At 49.4% G+C, this 21,511-nt stretch overlaps 10 protein-coding genes across 10 annotated transcripts; 6 read left to right on the forward strand and 4 right to left on the reverse strand.

The window, feature by feature from the left end:
• Positions 1-835: 835 nt before the first annotated feature.
• Positions 836-6,529, forward strand: B9G98_01280 (1,3-beta-glucan synthase component FKS1; the record flags this gene model as incomplete). The annotated part of the gene is made up of 1 exon (XM_024807838.1): positions 836-6,529. One exon carries the CDS (start codon positions 836-838, stop codon positions 6,527-6,529), a length of 5,694 nt encoding a protein of 1,897 aa, XP_024663606.1.
• A 155-nt stretch (positions 6,530-6,684) lies between these two features.
• B9G98_01281 (putative ubiquitin carboxyl-terminal hydrolase 8) lies at positions 6,685-8,088 on the forward strand (the record flags this gene model as incomplete). The annotated part of the gene is made up of 1 exon (XM_024807839.1): positions 6,685-8,088. One exon carries the CDS (start codon positions 6,685-6,687, stop codon positions 8,086-8,088), a length of 1,404 nt encoding a protein of 467 aa, XP_024663607.1.
• A 64-nt stretch (positions 8,089-8,152) lies between these two features.
• On the forward strand, positions 8,153-9,850 carry B9G98_01282 (Eukaryotic translation initiation factor 2A; the record flags this gene model as incomplete). The annotated part of the gene is made up of 1 exon (XM_024807840.1): positions 8,153-9,850. The coding sequence occupies one exon, from the start codon at positions 8,153-8,155 to the stop codon at positions 9,848-9,850; it is 1,698 nt and encodes a 565-aa protein (XP_024663608.1).
• Positions 9,851-9,866: 16 nt separating this feature from the next.
• On the reverse strand, positions 9,867-10,910 carry B9G98_01283 (AMSH-like protease sst2; the record flags this gene model as incomplete). Its single annotated transcript, XM_024807841.1, has 1 exon — positions 9,867-10,910. The coding sequence occupies one exon, from the start codon at positions 10,908-10,910 to the stop codon at positions 9,867-9,869; it is 1,044 nt and encodes a 347-aa protein (XP_024663609.1).
• Positions 10,911-10,951: 41 nt separating this feature from the next.
• On the reverse strand, positions 10,952-12,913 carry B9G98_01284 (Glycine--tRNA ligase 1, mitochondrial; the record flags this gene model as incomplete). Its single annotated transcript, XM_024807842.1, has 1 exon — positions 10,952-12,913. One exon carries the CDS (start codon positions 12,911-12,913, stop codon positions 10,952-10,954), a length of 1,962 nt encoding a protein of 653 aa, XP_024663610.1.
• A 253-nt stretch (positions 12,914-13,166) lies between these two features.
• On the forward strand, positions 13,167-13,832 carry B9G98_01285 (NADH-ubiquinone oxidoreductase subunit, mitochondrial; the record flags this gene model as incomplete). Its single annotated transcript, XM_024807843.1, has 1 exon — positions 13,167-13,832. The coding sequence occupies one exon, from the start codon at positions 13,167-13,169 to the stop codon at positions 13,830-13,832; it is 666 nt and encodes a 221-aa protein (XP_024663611.1).
• Positions 13,833-13,927: 95 nt separating this feature from the next.
• Positions 13,928-15,133, reverse strand: B9G98_01286 (Mitochondrial protein import protein MAS5; the record flags this gene model as incomplete). Its single annotated transcript, XM_024807844.1, has 1 exon — positions 13,928-15,133. The coding sequence occupies one exon, from the start codon at positions 15,131-15,133 to the stop codon at positions 13,928-13,930; it is 1,206 nt and encodes a 401-aa protein (XP_024663612.1).
• Positions 15,134-15,847: 714 nt separating this feature from the next.
• B9G98_01287 (hypothetical protein) lies at positions 15,848-18,994 on the forward strand (the record flags this gene model as incomplete). The annotated part of the gene is made up of 1 exon (XM_024807845.1): positions 15,848-18,994. One exon carries the CDS (start codon positions 15,848-15,850, stop codon positions 18,992-18,994), a length of 3,147 nt encoding a protein of 1,048 aa, XP_024663613.1.
• An 89-nt stretch (positions 18,995-19,083) lies between these two features.
• Positions 19,084-19,539, forward strand: B9G98_01288 (Protein ElaA; the record flags this gene model as incomplete). Its single annotated transcript, XM_024807846.1, has 1 exon — positions 19,084-19,539. One exon carries the CDS (start codon positions 19,084-19,086, stop codon positions 19,537-19,539), a length of 456 nt encoding a protein of 151 aa, XP_024663614.1.
• A 10-nt stretch (positions 19,540-19,549) lies between these two features.
• B9G98_01289 (hypothetical protein) lies at positions 19,550-21,490 on the reverse strand (the record flags this gene model as incomplete). The annotated part of the gene is made up of 1 exon (XM_024807847.1): positions 19,550-21,490. The coding sequence occupies one exon, from the start codon at positions 21,488-21,490 to the stop codon at positions 19,550-19,552; it is 1,941 nt and encodes a 646-aa protein (XP_024663615.1).
• Positions 21,491-21,511: the final 21 nt, after the last annotated feature.

Here is a 21,511-nt window from a genome sequence, read left to right on the forward strand (position 1 = left end):
GGTGGTGCCGATGGAGGACGGACTGGCAGTCAAGAACGGGAGTGATCAGATTGGATTGCAAGGTTTTATGGCGATTTCGGAGTTATCAAGATATGCCTTCCCCATCTAGGCTTGCGCTTATCCTTGTCTGGCGAGGTGCTGATGCATATGCAAATTAGTGAGTGCATACAGGTCTAAGCTGCCTGACTATGCAAAGAAGTACGAAGCTATGGAAACGAGATGCGAACTGAAAATTACTGCTTGGTAGGGGTCAATAGCAAAAAGAGTGCATGGAGGACCAAAAATAGGGCCCTAATTTCGTCGCCAGTACCTTAATCCTCCAGAGTCCACGCTAAGTACAGCAGAGTGACGCGTGGTGTGGTGGTGGGCTTTTTTTCATTGTTCCAGCTGCCCAACCAGGCGATCGGAGGGTTTCAAGCCGACCCGACGCCGTCGGCAACTTAGATAGCAAACAATTCTACAAGCTCTGATCGTTCTCTAAAGATGTAGTTTTCAATGTGGCGCTCTATTTTTATCATGGCTCGCTACCGAGGGGCTTTAATTGCCAATATAATCGACGCGTCCTTGCACACCCAAGGGGCCGACGACCCGTACCCTAATTTACACGCATTAGAAATGAATATTATTAGCGTGTAATCCATTCTTTTCTTTAACCAACCTGGTTGTCTTGTAAAGGAAAACGAAAAAAACCCCAAGCCAACACGTTACAGCCACTCGTTTATCTGTTGTTAACGATTGTGAATTATATTCATCTTTGGGTTTACTTCTATTTTGGCTTCGACCGTTTTCACGTTTTTTTCTCCTCCTCTTCAGACTTCCACTTTCTTTCTGAACCATGTCGCAAAACCGACCTCCCTACGAAGGTGAGGAAGGCTACGGCTACCATCCAGACCACCAGCAAGCTAGTTACGATGGCCAGTATGCTGATTCGTACGACCAGGATACCGGTGCGGTGCACGCAGATGATCAGTTCTACTACACCAACGAGCAACAACCGTACTACTCCAATGGTCAGGGCTACGAAGGTTCGTATGCCTACTCAGAGGGCGGTTACTCTACCGATCCTTACCAGAGCAGCATCCAGCAGGGCCGCTATGCCTCCCAGAGCAACTTCCAGGCCCCTGGAGGCGCGTACCACGGCATGCCCCGTCGCATCCCCGACTCGGCCAGTGAGACCTTTAGCGATTTCACAATGCGTACTGGCCAGGGCGGTGAGTACTACGACCAGAGCGGCTACGATGGCGATGGCTACGACAGTAGTTTCGCGCCCCGCCGCCGCTCCGGCTCGTCCACCCCAATCTACGGTGATCTGAACGCGCACCTCCAACGGGCTCGCGAGCCCTATCCTGCTTGGACCCAGGAAAGCCAGGTGCCGATCAGTACCGAGCAGATTGAAGATATTTTCATTGATCTCACCAACAAATTCGGCTTCCAGCGCGACTCGATGCGTAATATGTTTGACCACTTTATGACCATGCTCGATTCTCGTGCTTCGCGTTTCACCCCTAACCAAGCTTTGCTCTCACTGCATGCCGATTACATTGGTGGTGAAAACGCCAACTATCGCAAGTGGTATTTTGCTGCCCAAATTGATTTGGACGATGAAATTGGGTTCCGCAACATGAAACTCGGCAAAACATCTCGACGTGTCCGTAAAGCTCGCAAGAAGTCCAAGACTCTCCGTAACGAGAACCCTGAGGACGCTCAGAAGACATTAGAAGAACTCGAAGGTGACTATTCGCTAGAGGCTGGCGAGTACCGCTGGAAGAGCCGCATGAACCAGCTATCTCAGCAGGAGCGTGTTCGCCAGGTGGCCTTGTACCTGCTTTTGTGGGGCGAGGCTGGTCAGGTCCGTTTCACACCTGAGCTGCTGTGTTTCATCTACAAGTGTGCTGACGACTATTTTTTGTCACCCGAGTGCCAAAACCGTGTCGAGCCTGTTCCTGAGGGTGATTATTTGAACCGTGTCGTCACTCCTCTGTACCGTTTCATTCGCTCGCAGGTTTATGAGATTGTCGATGGCCGTTTTGTCAAACGCGAGCGTGATCACGACAAGATCATCGGTTACGATGATGTCAACCAACTGTTTTGGTATCCTGAGGGTATGGAGCGTATCGCTTTCGAGGATGGTACCCGAATGGTCGATTTCCCTCCCCATGAGCGTTACTTCAAGCTCGGTGATGTTGTCTGGAAGAAGGTCTTCTTCAAGACCTACAAGGAAACCCGCTCTTGGTTCCACATGGCCACGAACTTCAACCGTATCTGGGTTATTCACATTACCGCTTTCTGGTTCTATGCCTCCTACAACTCACCTGCTATCTACACCAAAGATTACTCCTACCTTCTTAATCAGAAACCGCTGGGACAGACTGCTTGGGCTGCTGCTTCTATTGGTGGCACAATTGCTAGTGGTATCCAGATTATTGCTACGCTATCTGAATGGGCTTTTGTTCCTCGCCAATGGCCTGGTGCTCAGCACCTCACTCGCCGTCTCATGTTTTTGATTCTAATTCTCATTGTTAACCTCATCACACCAGTATACGTTCTCGGTTATGTTGGTTACCGCCACTCCACGTCCGCCAAAGCAGTTGGTATCGTCGGCTTCCTGATCTCTATCTTCACTTTCATCTTCTTCTCTATCATGCCTTTAGGAGGTCTGTTTGGCAGCTATCTCAATAAGCGCACTCGTCGTTATGTTGCCTCTCAAACTTTCACTGCAAGCTTCCCTAAGCTCAAGGGTGTTGATATGTGGCTTTCGTACCTCGTTTGGGTTACTGTTTTTGGCGCGAAGTTGGCTGAGTCCTACTTCTTCCTGATTTTGTCTCTCCGTGACCCTATTCATGATTTGTCTCAGATGGATATGCGTTGTACCGGTGAAGTTTGGTGGGGTGATAAGCTTTGCAAACAGCAGGCTAAGATTACGCTCGGTGTCATGTGTGCCACTGATTTGGTTTTGTTCTTCTTGGATACTTACTTGTGGTATATTATCGTTAACACCATCTTTTCGGTTGGTCGTTCGTTCTACTTGGGTATCTCCATTTGGACTCCTTGGCGTAACATTTTCAGCCGTTTGCCCAAGCGTATCTATTCCAAGGTTCTTGCCACTAACGATATGGAGGTCAAGTATAAGCCAAAGGTGTTGATTTCCCAGGTCTGGAATGCTATTATCATCTCAATGTACCGTGAGCACTTGCTGTCCATCGACAATGTTCAGATGCTGCTCTACCATCAGGTTCCTAGCGAGATTGAGGGTCAGCGCACTCTCCGTGCTCCCACATTCTTCGTTGCTCAGGATGATAACCAGATCACCAGCGAATTCTTCCCGCCCAACTCCGAGGCTGAGCGTCGTATCTCGTTCTTTGCTCAGTCGCTTTCCACTCCAATGCCCGAGCCTGTCCCCGTCGAGAATATGCCCTCGTTCACTGTTTTGGTCCCTCACTACTCTGAAAAGATTCTTCTGTCATTGCGCGAAATTATCCGTGAAGAGGACCAGTACACTCGTGTTACTCTGCTTGAGTATCTAAAACAACTGCACCCGGCTGAATGGGAATGCTTCGTTAAGGATACCAAGATTCTTGCTGAGGAATCTGCCGAGTTCCAGGACCGCGACCCTGATGAGGATCGTGAGGCTGTTCGTAACAAGATCGATGATCTGCCTTTCTACTGCATTGGTTTCAAATCTGCTAAGCCCGAGTACACTCTGCGTACCCGTATCTGGGCTTCTTTGCGTTCCCAGACTCTTTACCGTACTGTTTCTGGCTTCATGAACTACTCTCGTGCGATCAAGTTGCTTTATCGTGTTGAGAACCCCGAAATCGTTCAAATGTTCGGTGGCAATACGGAGGCCCTGGAGCGTGAGCTTGATCGTATGGCCCGCCGTAAGTTCAAGTTCATTGTCTCTATGCAGCGTTTGACCAAATTCCGCCCCGAGGAGATGGAGAATATGGAGTTCTTGCTCCGTGCTTATCCCGACCTACAGATCGCCTACCTTGATGAGGAGCCCCCGGAGAACCCTGGTGATGAGCCTCGTGTTTACTCCGCTCTCATCGACGGTCACTGTGAGATTATGGAGAATGGCCGTCGTCGTCCCAAGTTCCGTGTTCAGATTTCCGGTAATCCAATTTTGGGTGACGGCAAGTCTGATAACCAGAACCATGCTCTGATCTTCTACCGCGGTGAGTATTTGCAGCTTATTGATGCCAATCAAGATAACTATCTTGAGGAGTGTCTTAAGATCCGCTCTGTTTTGGCTGAATTCGAGGAGTTTAACCTTGAAATCGCCAATCCTTACACCCCAGGTATGCCAAAGGACACAGTCTCCCACCCTATTGCCATTGTTGGTGCTCGTGAGTACATTTTCTCTGAGAATGTTGGTGTTCTTGGTGATGTTGCCGCCGGTAAAGAACAGACATTCGGAACCTTGTTTGCTCGTACCCTTGCTCAAGTTGGTGCGAAGCTGCATTATGGTCACCCCGATTTCCTGAACGCTATTTTCATGACCACTCGTGGTGGTGTTTCGAAGGCTCAGAAGGGTCTGCACTTGAACGAGGATATTTACGCTGGTATGAACGCTTTGATGCGTGGTGGACGCATCAAGCACTGCGAGTACTTCCAGTGCGGTAAAGGTCGTGATTTGGGTTTCTCTTCCATTCTCAATTTCACTACCAAGATTGGTACAGGTATGGGTGAACAAATGTTGAGTCGTGAGTACTACTACATGGGCACCCAATTGCCTCTTGACCGCTTCTTGTCCTTCTTCTATGCTCATCCAGGTTTCCACATCAACAATATGTTCATTATTGTTTCGATCCAAATGTTTATGATTTGTCTGATGAATATCGGTTCTCTATCTTCTGAGTCTATTGTCTGTTGGTACAACAAAGACAAGCCGCAGACTGACCCTCACATTCCTGGTGGCTGCTACATGCTTCAGCCGGTGCTTGACTGGATTGACCGCTGTGTTTTGTCTATTTTCATCGTTTTCTTCATTTCATTTATCCCGTTGGTTGTTCAAGAGCTGTGCGAGAAGGGCTTGTGGCGTGCGGTTACTCGTTTCTCGAAGCACTTTGCCTCGCTCTCTCCTCTGTTCGAGGTGTTTGTCTGTCAGGTCTATGCCTCTTCCCTGTTGAGTGACTTGGCACTTGGTGGTGCTCGTTACATTGCAACTGGTCGTGGTGTTGCCACTGCTCGTATTCCTTTCTCTGTTCTGTTGTCTCGCTTTGCCAATGACTCTATTTATCTGGGTGCTCGGTCTATGTTGATGTTGCTGTTTGGTACTATTGCCATGTGGCGTGCATCACTGCTGTGGTTCTGGTTGACTTTGACTGCGATGGTTATTTCGCCATTCATCTACAACCCCCACCAGTTTGCATTCACGGACTTCTTCATTGACTACCGCGATTTCATCCGCTGGCTCACCCGTGGTAACTCCAAATGGCATCGCAATTCCTGGATTGGCTACGTTCGTATGCAGCGCACCCGTTTGACTGGTTTCAAGAGGAAGGTGCTTGGTGACGTTTCCGAGAAGGTTGCTGGTGACTCCAACCGACCCACCTTCTTCAATCTGTTCTTCAGTGAAGTTGCTGTTCCTGCTATTGTTGCTGCTTTGGCGTTTGTTCCCTACACGTTCATCAACGCCCAGACTGGTGTCAACACCAAAAACAACCCCCAGCTCGACAGCGTTGAGGAGGTCAACTCTGTTCTGCGCGTTATCATCTGTACCTTGGCACCCCTTATCATCAACGCTGGCTGCGTCTTCATTATGGCTTGTATTGCCTGCTGTGCTGGTCCTCTTACCCAGTTGTGCTGCAAGCGCACTGGTTCTGTTATGGCCGGTATCTCGCATGGCGTTGCGGTCATCATTCAGGTTGCTTTGTTCGAGGTCATGTGGCTGCTTGAGAACTGGAACTTCCGCCGTGCGCTGCTTGGAACCATCACCTGCATTCTGATCCAGCGTTTGATCTGTAAGATTTTGATTGCCACTACACTCACTCGTGAATTCCGGGCCGACAACGCTAACCGCGCTTGGTGGACCGGTAAGTGGTACGGATCTGGTATGGGCTGGATGGCCTGGACTCAGCCTGCCCGTGAGTTTGTGTGCAAGGTTGTTGAGGCTGAAATGTTTGCCGGTGATTTCCTGCTCGGCCACCTGCTTCTCTTCTTCCAGCTGCCCGTTTTGTGCATTCCTCAGATTGATAAGTGGCACTCGATGCTGTTGTTCTGGCTCAAGCCCGGCCAACAGATCCGTCCGCCCATTTTCAGCGTTAAGCAGAACAAGCTGCGCAAGCGTATGGTCAAGAAGTACGCGACCTTGTTCTTCACCATTTTGGTTATTTATGTTGTGATCATTGTTGCTCCAGCAGTTGCTGGCCACAATATGGATCTCGGCGACAGTTTGCACTTTGGCACTATTTCCGATGGCCTCGTCCAGCCTAAGGGTCTCCTGAACAACGATACAGGTATTAATGCCACTACCGACTATCCCACAACATTGACTTCGTACGACTTTGTGAATACCACTATCGCCTAATATCTATAGCATTAAAATTGTGTATTGATTTAAGAAAATTTACATTCAATCTTCTTTTACAAGACAACGCTAAAGCCCTTATCATGGGGGAAAAAGAAACTATCTCCCTCAACCCTCAACCCGAAAAATCACCGTTGTGATTTCTCTGTGCTGACATGTCGGGATGCCCCCACAGCCAGAAAGGCGCTGGCTGTGGCCATGCCTACCAACTCGGGGTCAAACTCGGGTTGGCGGTAGCATTGAATTTGAGCGAATACAAGTCACAGTGTGCGGTGTGCAAAGGACCAGCTGTATGCTGTTGCCTAGAATGTAACCGAGTTGCGTGCATTGACCATGCAAAGCACACACATCCACTTTCCATCTGTTTGATTGGCGCCGGGAGTCTATATTGTGGCGAATGTGGGGATTTCATTGTGGATCCGTACTTTGAGCGGCTGCGGATGAAGCAGGTCCGTCAAGTTTTGGCCGGTGAAGCCGCTTCCGGACAAGTCGCTAACGGTGTGGCCAATGGATCTGCGAACAGATCATCCAATGGGGCGCCGAATGGATTGGTAAACGGTAATGGACAGTCAAAAGGCGATGCAGCTATACCACCATTTACGGCCGTCGCTGGTCTTCGCGGTGTTTACAACATGGGCGCAACTTGTTACATGGCCGTGATTCTGCAGTCGATGGTGCACAATCCTATTCTGAAGGGGTTCTTTTTGGCAGGCGGACATGAGTCTGGAGAATGCAAGCGCGAATGGTGCGTCATGTGCTGTGTCGATCGGCTTTTTTGCGAATTTTTCAGCTCCCCCCAAGTGTCTGGATACGGTATCGCTGATCTGTTAACTGCGACGGCAAAATCAGACAAACCTATGATGACGGGCAGTACGCAACAAGACGCACACGAGTTTCTGCAGTTTCTGTTGGACGAGTTCCACAAGGCACACTTTGTGTCGACCACCTTCAGCCATGCGACCGAGGTAGCAGGAGGGGGCTCGAATGCCACAACCTGTCCCTGCCCGGCTCACCGTGCATTCGGCGGTACCATTGAAAGCACGCTGGCGTGCGAGTGCACGTATGAGACCAAAACTTTCGAACCGATTATGGACCTGAGTCTCGAGCTCACGGGCCGCAGCCTCCGCACCTGCCTGGACCGATTCACGGCCGGAGAAAAACTATCGCATTACACCTGCTCAGCATGCAAACAAACAGGAACTGTCACAAAACGTCTCATGGTAGAAAAACTACCACCGGTACTGCAAATACAGTTAAAACGCTTCAAGCATACGGTGGACGGAGCAGCGCAAAAATTGGAGTCCCCAATCGAATTCCCGTTCCAGCTTGATGTCACCCCATACACAACAAATCCAGGAGGTCGGCCGCTGCTTTACGAACTCTACGGCGTCATCTGCCATCAGGGATCACTGGACACTGGCCATTACACTTGCATGATGAAGCACTCCTCGGGCGCTTGGTACCATTTCAACGACGATATGGTCACCAAGGTCTCGCCCAAAAACGTGGTCTCATTGAATGCCTATCTCTTATTCTATATTGTCAAATATACGCTCTAGGTTGACGTTATTTTAAACTCCATTTATCCATTTCTCCTCTCTGCTTCGCGGCTCCTGACAAAGCATGACACAGTATTTTTCTCGTGCGGCCAAGTCGCTTGTTATAAGACGCGGTGTCGGCGAGTACGATGAAACGGATTTCGAGAAACCCGTAGACTCGGCTCGTATTGCCATCTACTCTCTCGATGGTTCTCGGTTCGCGTATGCCACGGCCTCAGAAACCACTGTAGTCGACCCTGACAGTGGTGCGGTTCTGGCAAGGATCCCTGTTGCAGCCGCTGACCTCTATTTCAGCCCCAAAGGCACGTTTATTGTGACATGGGTGCGCCCCAAGAAAAACTCAGAATCTGGCAACTGGGAGAACAACCTTTTGGTTTGGGCTGTGGCCTCCCCCGAGTCTCCAGTTGGGGAGTTTCTTCAAAAGAGTCAGGGCTCTTTTCGCGGGGGCTGGTCAGTTCAGTGGACTGGGGACGAGCAGTTTGGTCTCCGTCAGACCGCTCCTGGTACTTTGGTCGCGTATGATGCGTCGCTCAAGAACCAAGCCGGAAAGCTTACCATGCCTGACGGGATTGCCGAGTTTTCGGTTTCTCCTGGCCGTAATCCTGCTGTGGCTATATTCACTACCGGTCGTAAAGGCAAGCCACCAAGTGTGCTTGTGTACAAAGTTCCAGCCCTCAGCCAAATTGCTGCATCGCGGACGCTTTTGCGGGCCGAAAGCGTTCAGCTCATGTGGAACAAGCTTGGCACTGCCTGCCTGGTTAATGCCACCACTGACGTCGATAAGAGTGGTAAAACCTATTACGGTGATTCTACATTGTACCTTTTGACCGTGAACTCGGGCGCTAGCCAACGTATTGCTCTGGATAAAGAGGGTCCTGTTCATGATGTCGCTTGGTCACCTACTTCAGATGAATTTGCTGTTGTATACGGTTACATGCCTTCAAAGACTACCTTCTTCGATACTCGGGGTAATAACATTCACTCGCTGCCTTTGGCCTCGCGTAACACTCTCAAGTTCTCTCCTCAGGGACGGTTTGTCGTGGTCGCTGGCTTTGGCAATTTGCAGGGTCAGGTTGACATTTACGACCGCGGCAACAAATACGCTAAAGTTACAAACTTGGACGCTCCAAACACATCCTACTTTGACTGGTCTCCATGCGGCCGTTACATTTTAACTGCTACCACGTCTCCCCGACTCCGTGTCGACAACGGCGTCAAGATTTGGCATTACTCCGGCCGCTTCATGTATGCACATGATGATGAGGAGCTGTTTTCTGTGGGATGGCGGCCAGAAGAGATCCCTCTGAACCTGACCGAACCGATCCCTGAACCGCACGAGAGCGTCGCAAATCGTGCTACAGCGGCTGCGCCCAAGCCGAAGAGTGCCTATCGTCCCCCGCATGCTCGGGGTGGTGCTGAGGTTGCTCGCACATCGCTATACCAACGCACTATGGCAGCTGAACCAGCCGCCGACCAGTCTAAAGCGGCTTCTAAAAATAAAAAGAAGCGGGAGGCTAAGCGGGCTGCAGAGGGCACCAAGCCGGCGCCTGGCAATGGAGCAGAAGCCCCTGCTACCACCGCTGCGGTTGCACAGAATCCAGAGGACAAACTTGTTCGGTCTCTGCTCAAGAAGCTTCGGGCAATCCGCGACCTCAAAGAGCGCCAGGCTTCCGGTGAAAAGCTTGAGTTGACTCAGGTCCAAAAAATCACAACTGAGAATGACGTTCTTACAAAACTCGCTTCCTTGGGCTGGTCGGAATAAATATATAGACGCATTTTTATACTACTTTAGTGCGGAGATCACAAAACGTGAATGCATCGTCCGTAATTCGTACATGGCCCGGTTGGGCACGACAGTACAGGTCTCGTTCGTCATGGGGGTGAAATGAGGTTTGACGGCAGTTTTTAATGATCTCTGCTCCAGGAGGATCGGTTAGACGATAGATTGCGAATGAAAACTCGTGAGACGGGGCACAAACCGCTGCAATCGCTTCGGGGAGCATAATCTGATACGAGCTATGCGTATGAAGGTCTACCGAAGACATGAAACACGTCTGGCTGGGGTGGGTGTGGATCCAGCCTAGAATAAATAAGTCTCGACTATCGACATAGTCAAAAAGCACTTCTTCTCGAAGCGTTGTGCAGGTATTTTGCGTAGACTCTTGGAACGGAATCACCAGGTCAGTGATCACAAACACCCGATTCCGAAGACGCCCGCAAAGAATTCCACATGTTTCTAGATTACGTTTTGTGTTGGGGGCTGCAGCAGCCAAAAATTTCGCTTCCAGACCACGGGGGAACAGGACATTTCTCAGCCCTTCGGGTTCGGTCGTCGAAAGTGAAGGATACGAGAACGCGAACGACTGAGCAGTGCGTGGTGCTGCTTGTCGTTTTTTCAGTGAGTCAAGTGCACCGCCAAAACTCGTGCCTAGATCCAATTGAGGTAACTCTTGCTGAACTGGCTTGGGCTCGGGTACTGGGGGCGGAACCGGCTTTTGCACCTCAATCTTTGCTCTTTCGGCATATACCACATTCAACTTGGTCTTTACTTCCTCGGCAATTTCAATGATGGCAGGTAATAGCTTCAGTGCTTGGTTATACGACCGTTTATTGGTGGCGAAACTTGGGTGGGTGGGTAATTTGTTCAGGACCAGATCAGCGTACCGCAGGTACAGCAAATAAGCTCTTTCCAAATCGTTCTCATTCAAGCTCACTTTTGCTTCATACCTCAGCGTGTTGGAAACGTGAATCCAGTTCTGGAAGGAGACTGTTGACGAAAAAACATAGTTATTAGCTTCTCGACCTAAATCAGATATCGACATGACTAAGTTGGTAAAAGTGATAAATGGCTAAATAGGCGAATTTACGCTTCCTGGCCTTCGAATTTTGCAAGCTTGGCGGTTCCCTCATCCCAGGTAGCACCCTCAAAGACCATTGCACGCACAGCGGCAATAACGTCGGGGATGGTGCCGCGCCTTTGCTCGGTTGTATCACGCTCACGAATAGTAACAGTACCGTCGGAGACAGTCTGGAAATCAATAGTGATACCGAAAGGTGTGCCCATCTCATCATTGCGAGCATAACGCTTGCCGATAGATGCAGAAGAGTCGTCAACCTTGGCACTGATATGGGCCTTGCGGAGCTCGCGGGTGAGCTGGGTGACCAGAGGAGTGAATTGGGCGTTGGAGCTCAAGGGCACGACCAAAACCTTGCTAGGGGCAATGCGGGGAACGAATGACAGAACGGACCGGTCGGCGTCCTCAGGACGGTTCCAGAAGGAGTGCTCCAGGAGGGAGTACAGAATACGGCCAATACCGAAGGAAGGCTCGATGACATTAGGAACGTACTCACGAACATGCTCTTTGCGTTCGCGCTTCTCGATATTAACGAGGCTAGACTCGATTTCGACAGGCTCGGCAACGTCCGGGATTTTCGCAACAATCTTCCCGTTCTTGGCAAGCTCTGCAGCCAAATCCTCACGTTCGCACTGGGTGCGATTCAGAAGCCATTGCTCGACCTTGCCGGCATCGCGGCGGTAGCGGGGACCAAACTTTTTCTTATCGATATCAACCTCAAACTCGTTGACAACGATGGGCTCTTCAAGGGCCTCGCGGACAACCAGCTTCTGGTTAGTACGAGCTGAGTGAACGCTAAGGTCATAAGCGCTGCGGTCAGCACAGCCAACACACTCGACCCAGCCATAAGACGACTGGAGCTCGCAGTCCCAGCAGTCACTCGCGTAATGGGCCATCTCATTGGCCATATGTTGGCGGAAACGCATGCGGCTCTCATCCATACCGATCTTGCACATAAACAAATAGATACGGCCAACAAAGTAGCCAAGAGTCTCGTTATCAATCATACCAGTAGAAACAGCGTCACCAAGAGTGATCTCGGTCAGATCAGTGGATCCAGCGGCCTGAACATCCTTAGGCAAGGCCCGGATCTTGATATCCTTGACCTCATGGAAACGGGGGTGAGACTTGTCCTTGGGGTCAACGAAATGCTCGATCTCTGCCATCAAGAACTCACGAACCCGCAACAAACCAGCACGGGGAGAAATCTCGTTACGGAACGACTTGCCAACTGAAGCAGAGGCGAAAGGCATCTTGTTATTGTTGCAGTCCAAGAGTTTGTTGAAGTTCAAAAACTGACCCTGGGCAGTTTCAGGACGTAGGAACCCACGAAGTTGTCCGGAGGGGCCAATAGAGGTCTCAAACATAAGGTTGAACTCAATGGGGGGCTCGAGGGGGCCTCCAGTTGCCGGGTTGCCAATTTCGTACTTTTTGATAATGTCACCGAGTTCAAGGCCAGAGTAGCCATCGATCTTGGCCAAAACTGTTTCATACTCCTGAACAACGGAGTCCTCGAGCTTGATAGCCTTGATCTCCTTGACCTTCTTCTTGCGCTTTTTCTTGTCCTCGCTCTCCTCTATGGGCTCATGAGCAATACCGCGCGCTTCCTTGTCGCCCTTGAGGCGAGCCTCGAGCACTTCCTCAACTAAATGGTCAGCACGGAAAATCTCACCTGTTTTGAGATCACGGCACATCCAGTCGGCGAACTTGTCAACGTGGCCAGAGGTCTTGAGAACCTCATGGGGAGTCAGGGCCGTGCAGTCAACCTCGAGCATATCCTCTTCGAGAATGAAATGTCTTTTCCACAGATCGATGATGTTGGCCTGCAGAGAGCAGCCAGCAGGACCGTAATCATACAGACCAGAGACGCCGCCGTAAAGGTCGAAGGAGGGAGCGTAGAAAAACCGACGGCGCAAAATGCCGTCGAATTGCTCGCGAGAGAATACTTGTTCAGCAGGCTTAACAGACATTAGATTTCTAGAGTATCTACGAACGAATGTGAACGATCGTCGCAGAAGAGTCACTTTTTCAAAGGTGTAGGGAAATGGAAAACACCTAAGCGAGGGGTAAAAGGGCACTTGGAAATTCAAGCGAGGGTAAATGGGAGTTTAGATAGATCGCAGGGAGGGGGATTGTGGTACATAGGAAGCATGGATTACATAAACAGATGCCAAACCAATCATCGAGCCGCCAAATTCTGACAAACTCAACCTTTCTCGCACAATGTCTGGTCTGGCAACCTCGCTGCGAACCATTACATATCGGGCGGCTTTGCGGGCGAACGCACGCCCTATCGGTGCCATCGCACGTTTCCAGTCGACTTTTGCCGCAGGAAGCAACCTTGGTGTGCCTCCACAGGGTTTCCGCATCCCTCCCCCCAAATCATGGGAACACGAGGCTGAGGGGTCTCTGTCCAAGGCAACAAAGTTTTTCTTGCTCGCCGAGATGTTCCGCGGTATGTACGTCGTATTGGAGCAGTATTTCCGCGCCCCTTACACTCTGCTTTATCCCTTCGAGAAGGGCCCTATTGGTCCTCGATTCCGTGGTGAACACGCTTTGCGCCGCTATCCTACGGGCGAGGAACGCTGCATCGCTTGCAAACTCTGTGAAGCCGTTTGCCCTGCCCAAGCTATCACCATCGAGGCTGAGGAGCGCGTTGACGGATCTCGCCGCACTACCAAGTACGACATCGACATGACCAAATGCATCTACTGCGGCTACTGCCAGGAGTCTTGCCCTGTTGACGCTATTGTGGAAACCCCTAATGTCGAATACTCTACTGAAACACACGAGGAGTTGCTCTACAACAAAGAAAAATTGCTCGCCAACGGTGATAAATGGGAGCAGGAGCTTCAGTACTGCTTGGACGCTGACGCCAACTACCGTTAAAAGAAAAACCAAACAAAAACTTTCTGTTTATTTAGCAATTAAATATTAATGCATTGCTACTGAAAAAAGATAACTAGTGCAAAATGTAGAAAGGTTTACTGGCTGGCGCACTGCACACCAGGACCGTGGCCACCGCCCATTTCGTCGTCTTCGTCCATAGCATCCTCAGGGTTTTCACGCAGCTTGGAGACGTCGACCTCCTCCATGGTCACGAACTCAGCATCGGGATGGGTCTGCGGGGCCACTCGGGGTGGGAGAGCCTTTTCCAGTAGCTGCAAGTTCTCTGGAGTGACAGTCTTGGGGAACTCAATCTCGAATTCAATAATAAGATCCCCGTGGTTGTGGAAACGCTGCGAAGGCATACCCTTGCCTTTGACGAGTTTGAATTGGTTAGGAGAAATAATCTCACCCTCACCGATAGCGACGTGGATCCACTGGCCGTCGAGCTGCTCAATATCAAAGCTGCCGCCGCCGAGGGCAGTAAGAAGATCCAGCTTCTGCTTGTAGAACAGATCGTTGCCGCGGCGCTCGAAGCGGGCGTGAGGCTGCTCCTCAAGAACGAAAATAACATCGCCAGGGATGATGTTGGGGCCACCGTCGCCCTCACCTTGGAATGTGATGCGTTGGCCGTTGGCCATGCCCTTCTCAATGTGAACCTCAAGAACCTTAGACTCTTCGATCTTTTTCTTGCCGTTGCATCTCTTGCAACGATCTTCGGGAGCGCAGATCTCACCGGTGCCCTCACATGCCCGGCAAACGGTCTGGTACTGCTGGATAACGTTGCCCATCTGGCGGGCCTCTAACTTAACACCCTGGCCATGGCAGGCAGTGCACTTCTTGACCTTGCCTTCTTTACCGCCAATACCTTTGCAATCGGGGCAAACAATGGTGCGCTTGAGAGCCATCTTGGCTGTGCGGCCCTTGTAGAGGTCCTCAAGAGTGACTTTAACGACATGCACAATATCACGAGAACGACGGGGTCCAGAGGGGCGGCCGCCGCCAAACATGCCTCCCATACCGCCCATTCCACCAAAGAAGTGTGAGAATAGGTCGTCGCCGCCGGGACCACCTTGTCCCTGGAGACCTTCCATACCATAATTATCATAAAGACTACGCTTCTCATCATCAGCAAGAACCTCGTAAGCACCACTCACTTCCTTGAACTTCTCGTGAGCTTCCTCAGAGGAGTTCTTGTCAGGGTGGTACTTGAGGGCCATTTTGCGGTAGGCCTTCTTAATTTCCGAGTCTGTGGCAGTAGGAGCCACTCCTAAAATATCATACAGCTTAGTATCGCGAACCATTTGATTTTATACCAGCTAAACACAACGTCCTTTTGATACGGGGGTTATTTGTGCAATATTCGACAGTGCTGATATATATATGTCCTCACTTGAAATATATATAATTTACCTCGTAAGCAAAAGAATTTTCGAACGGGCTGCCAGAGATCCTTCTTTAGGGTTCCATTATGACAAATGCGCTTGTCTCAAATTTCAGAGGGGTGTTGGGGGCTATTAGCCAGAGTCCTCTCCTGAACACCTTGAGCATGCATAAGGTGTACCGTTCCTTGCATGTCGCGCCCTTGGATGAGCCGCTTGTCTGCAGAAGTGGCGAAGATAGGACCTCCGTAACCGGAGAGCTTGAACATAATCGATTTAGAGTCACCAGCAAATCTACCCCACAGTTCGCTTTAAAAACCCGGTTTACCCCTGTTTCCCAAAGTTACTTTATCAAAAAACGACCCCCGGTCTACACAACCCTAACCTAACCGTTTAGATCGCCAACAGTAAGTGCCCAAGGCGAGAAATTAGGCGAGATATCTGAAAAACTGACCCAAAGCCAAGAATACAACCCAGAGATCCCTACAACTTGAAAACACACCCCGCTATACAATCCCTTGTGATGTTCAGACCCGTCGACGGCCGTACTGTGCGTTCGTTCACCTCTTTTGCTGACTAGTTCGTCACCCATAGGCTCATTCCTTGATACTCACTGGAACTCACTTAATCTCAAAGATGCCCTGCAGGGTCGCGGCGAAGGCAGCTCGGCGAGTCTCCACAATACTCAACCTATTAACAGAGTATTACTGTTCTGAGATTCCCAAGCATTTGCCGTTGCTCATCCTCACGCCGCTTGTCTACGTCCTGGTTGTCTTTTACAGGTTTTATCAAAGCTTTGGACAGCGGCCCCCCACCAAACTACTTACCTATGAGTCTACTCAAGAAGCTGAACCAGACAAAGTGGTGTATATTCGCCAGGTAGCAGTGATTCCACCGGTTTTCCATCGCACCACAGATAAACAGATGGAGGCTTTTCTGTCACCGGTCTCAGAGTTCGCAGCTACTTTGACCAATAACTCCACGCAATATCCGATGCTGTTGAACTCGACTGAGACTGATGACCTGTTTCCTGAATGCGAACATTCACAATGTTTGTCTTTTGCATACTTGTATACAGACCCCGCCGACGAAGATCGCTTCTTCGCAAACCTCCAAGAAATCACTAAAGGGCCACTACCTCCTGTCCAGCACTTTTTGTTTGACCGTCCTGAGTTGCCTCATGCCACCATTCCAAACTGGACTGATGCGCCTTTTCGACTTTGGCCAACAGACTCTAGTTTACCACAGGTTGTTGCTGCACTTTCGCTTGTACTCGTGATAATAGAGTGGATTCGTCATTGGTTAAGCCCGACTATAAGATACAGACGGCTGATCTTTGGCGTGCTTGTCGCTCGGATCGCCATGGCAATCACAGCGGCGGTTTCAATTGCATCAATGATTTTTCAGGAGTTCTGTTTTTCAATTGTTAAATCGTTCTTGATTGTACCTATTTTCTTGGGCACAGTGAGTCTCGTCTCAAGCTCACGCTTTTTGGACAAGCTCCCTCAGGGCTCTGTAGAGTCCCTAAACCCCCTTGTCCGCTTAACGATGGCTGCGAACCGAACAAGCTCCACTTCTGTGAGTTACCAATTGATTGCAGGTCAAATACTTTGTGTTCTTGGATTATTCCCCATTTTTGGAGTGCCTCCATATTTGTGCCCCGTCGTGTTTGTATATGGATATGCCCTGATTCTCGACTTCATCCTGCATTTTATGCTGTTTCTCCCTGTTTTGTACATCGACCTTGTATACCAGGATTCTCACTCGTACAATGCACTTGATTCGATTCAAATGGGTCTAGCTACTACAAACGAGAGCGACAAACAATGTCGAGTCCCGTTTCTCTCGAAAATCGTTAGAGAAGTCATTTACTGTGGTCTCGCTCTAGATGGCATTCTTCGGCGTGGGAGAACTCTGTTCATGCTTGTAGCTTTGATGCATGGTGTCCTTGCCTACTACTTGCTTTTCAAAGGGGGCAGCTTGTTGAATGGGTTTCAACCCAGTATTCGCAAGGCAACTAAACTACCGCAGTACATTGAACTATTTTTGTCACCAGAGAATGAGTTCCTGAAATCTTTTACATATCTGGATGTTCATTCTCCACTGATTATTTCAGTTCGACGCGGATTCATGAGGCCAGTCGCGGAAACCAAACTGGTGTTTGGCTCGCTTCGATATGGCAATACATGGAGTATATTTTTTGAAATCGCTGCGTTGGCAGTATTTATTGTCTCGATTGGCATGATTGGGTATATGATCTTTGTCCCCAAGGGCTCGCTTGACCTTAAATACTATCTGCCAGCTCGAGAAAAACTGTATATAAGCAACGTTGAGGCCACTCACGAGCTTGATATTTGTCTCATGGAGACTTGTGGGAACTACGTTGGCGCTATTTCTTGGGACCGCAGGCTGACCATTGCTGATACCTCGTCTCTCCAAAACGATATGCATTCCTGGTCCAAATCTGGGTCAGCAATTACTCTTCCCCTCCCCAGTTACGTCTGGCCTGTCAAAACGCTCATCATTAATCCTGCATTCAATCTAATTGCGCTTTTTTATGGCCATTGTATAGAAGTATGGAACTGGCGAGTCAAAGAGATGGTGTTCCACTTCCAGCATGATATGTCCCTGGCAGAGCTTCCGCTGGCCATGTTTTTTTTGAAAGACAGTCTGATTTTCGTGACACCTTCAGGAAAAGTTGTTGAGCTGTATTCTAAGGGCCAGGCCAATGTTGTACATGTGTTGAAGGATTGCCGGCTTAAGATTGTTAGCAAGGTATCCTCAGCAAAATCCGCCCACGTTTTGCTGCTTTTAATCGATTGTGATAACCGAGTCTTCAAAGCACGACGTAATGTTGCTGGTGAATGGGAAACTGAACAACTTGATATCTACGAGTCAATGTTAGCCGTCAATGCCCACTGCATAAACACCGAACTGCCTATCTCGAATGGATCGGTCCAGAAAAACCTCCAAGTGAGTAATAATCCCTACAATGTGCCCTGGACTCAACCCAGTGTTCGTGACGAGTCGTTCAAAGAAGTTGTTGCCATGCCAGACATTGAGCTGGTTTTGTTAGTTTCTGATGTTCGCGTTGGCTTCTTTGATATCAATACAGGCTTGTTCTTACGCTACATACAGATCGGCAACCATGTGCCAAACTCCATCAGAGCCCTACATTCGCAGCCCACCCATTGCGCCTTTTGTGGTTGTCCTGCGGTGTTGAGTATCTCTGTGGCATACTTTGATGCGGACGAGCCCAACACTTTGGTTTGCCACACCTACCAGCTTCGGGATCGACACCGTAATGACATCTGCTTGCGTGTGGAGCGTGATCCTCGTGAGACACGTTGCTTGGGTTTGATGTCGACTATGGAGCAGTGCCATTGGCTTGAAAACATCGAGGTCTGGGAGGCGAGCGAGATCAACTCAATCCTTGGTATAAGACGGCGTCCGGACTCAGATGTTTCAGACGAAGCAGAAACTATAGAGCTTCGCAACCAAGACTACACGGGCTCCCTGAACATGATGAGAAGCCTCAGAAATAGAGGGGAATCACTCAGCCCTTTACATTCGGGCCATCACCACTGCGACTATGAGGCTTTTGCCCTTTCGGCAAATGGTAAACTAACCTGCTCAGAGATCTGTTTCGACTCGCAGGCCCAGGGGGCCAGTCAGCTGCTGGAAGACAAGATTTCTGCCGTAGGCAAAGTTGGGACCCGCTCGGTGTGCATTGGCGTCGGCAATACGCTGAAAGTTCTCGGCCTAGCTCAGGCTCAGATCTAATCTATATTTATCTTTTAACTCCTTTTGAGATTATGAACTTTTGATATAGTCGATTTATCACCGTTTTGTCACATTCTGGCGTTTACCTAATGATTGACTGGGTGATTTGGAGCCCCTCGGATCTCACCGTCAAGTCGCTGCATGACATTTTAGCGCTTCGAGCCGATGTGTTTGTAGTGGAACAAGAAAGCCCCTACTTGGATATTGATGGTCTGGATATCACTGAGGGAACCGTTCATTTGGCCGCGTTCGATAAGGATAGGATAGTTGCCTACAGCCGTTTGGTTGAGAATTCCACAAACGGTCGTGCAGTCGCCCGAGTTGGCCGAGTGGTGGTGCACAAAGATTACAGAGGGGGCCTGGGGAGCGAGCTTTTGGATCGCTCGATACAAATATGCAAGGAAAAATGGCCTGAACACGACATTGTCTTATCGGCTCAAGAACATCTGCAAGGGTTCTATGCCAAAAAAGGGTTTGTTGCAGAGGGGTGTACGTATCTAGACGCTGGGGTTCCGCATGTTGAAATGATTGCTAAATGCGAATAAATCAATTAAGTTAAACCATACAGAATTTACGAAGTTGCTCTTTGAAGGAGTCGCCAAATGCACCTCTGAGGAGAAACAAAGCTAAGTTATCCTGCGGTTCCACGCATACGAGAGTGGGATTTCGAAGCGTTGGGTTAAGTTCCTTGAAATTCTCGAGCCATGCAATGCTCCTGTCGGTTATGTATCGCACGGGGATTTCTTCATTCCCGCTCATCGAGCTAAGGAGGGGGAAGACACCTGCTCGCTCAAGCATAAGAGCCATCAAGCGGACGGCCAGACGGTCATTATCTTTGCCAGCTCTATCAAGATCATATCTTCTCCAAAATAGTGGTTCAGAGTTGAGCATTAAGACAAATGCACAGGAATCCATCTTGGGATCGGCCTTGGGAAGATATGCCAAATAGCAGTCTACCTGCCATTCAGAGAATTCGGTGGGAGGGAGACTATATCGAATAGAGGAGTCTGAGGTATGCATCAAATAAATGAAGGTTGTTCGGAAAGCGTCAAAGTTCAGGTGTACGTTGCCACGATTTGGCCGAGAGTCGGAATTCCAGTAGACCGTATCAACACAGAACTCGAGATCTGGGCGCACAGTTGACGATAAATGGGACATCAAATAATGCACTGTGCGGACCCCTTCTGCTAAAGAGTCATTTTGGACCTCTGCAGAGACCTGTTCTTGCTCTGTGGAAGTTGAAGCCAACTCTCGATAAGTGGCTTCGTCAATAGGTGTCTGGGGCTGCCCAAAATTGAACGTTGTGCCTAATGGATGAACTAGGCAGGCCTTTGAGACTAGACTGTCTGCACTTACGAAGTAGTTATCGAACGAGTTGACCAAGTCCAATCCATAAAGCTCTTTTGCTTTCCCCAAATATACGCCGCCATAAGCCACTAAAATATCAACAACGTTTTGGCGAACCTCCTCAGGACAGAAAATGTACGAGTCACGAGAGGTAGCATAGATATAGGCATCGTGCCCCCAAATTGATTTGTACATTAGACACACGAGCTTGCATCGGGCCCTTTCGATAAATCCTTGTTGCTTGAGATAAGAAATGAGTTCAACAAAATCATCTTTGTGGCGTTCCACTTGTTCTTCCCGGTCCAGTTGTACCGAGTAGAGGTCGTTGTTAATTTCCATACCGATAACAGGCATGGTTCCCTTTTCCGGACTGTTTTTAGAGCGCGGCACCCTATCGTCCGGACTCCATACAATAAGAGGATAATTATTGCGAACATGATAGCATCCATGACCAATAGTCTTGGCCAAGTGCACAACTAACAGTGGGAAACTTATATTTTCAAACATTAGGGCCCTGAACCCCATAGTTGTGTCAGATTCAGCATAAATAGTTGCGTGAGGGACCACCTCACCAGTTTGAACGTTATGCTCGTTGAAAAAATAATAACTTGACATGTCATGAAAATCTGAAGGTTTCGGATTGATAGAGAAGTTGGCTGTCATGCCAGAATTACACAGCTCTTGTACCGTTCCAAGAGCCACTCGATGCCATTTTGATAAATCTTTTTTGGGCACCAGCTTGTAGCATGGGGGTGCATCAAACTCATCACCAGGGTTGAATTTACTTATGCTGTTAATCTTGTTGATAGATGTCAAAAGCTCATCATTCCCCCGCATGCCAGTTATGGCCCGTACTAGAGCGACTTGTATGAGATCAGGTCTCACATAGTTTTCGTCCCTTTCGGTTCTTACCACAAATTGCTCCAATCCACGTGCACGTACTCCTTCCTCATCGGTTTCCTCGTCCGAAGATAAATAGTCGGCGCTTGCGATCAGTTCCATCAATCGTCGCGGATCACCGTATAGCCCAGGAATATTATCTTCTATCATCGTCCGAAATATCTCACCTAGACCCCCATTACTTGGGGAAGGGACTCCTTGAAAGCTTTCGTCGCTTTGTTCCTCCGATGAGCTGCTATAGTCCTCCATAAATAGGACTCTTTGTCGGCT

The sequence above is a fragment of the Wickerhamiella sorbophila genome (assembly GCF_002251995.1).
Source record: "Wickerhamiella sorbophila strain DS02 chromosome Unknown contig1, whole genome shotgun sequence".
NCBI classification, from domain to species: domain Eukaryota; kingdom Fungi; phylum Ascomycota; class Dipodascomycetes; order Dipodascales; family Trichomonascaceae; genus Wickerhamiella; species Wickerhamiella sorbophila.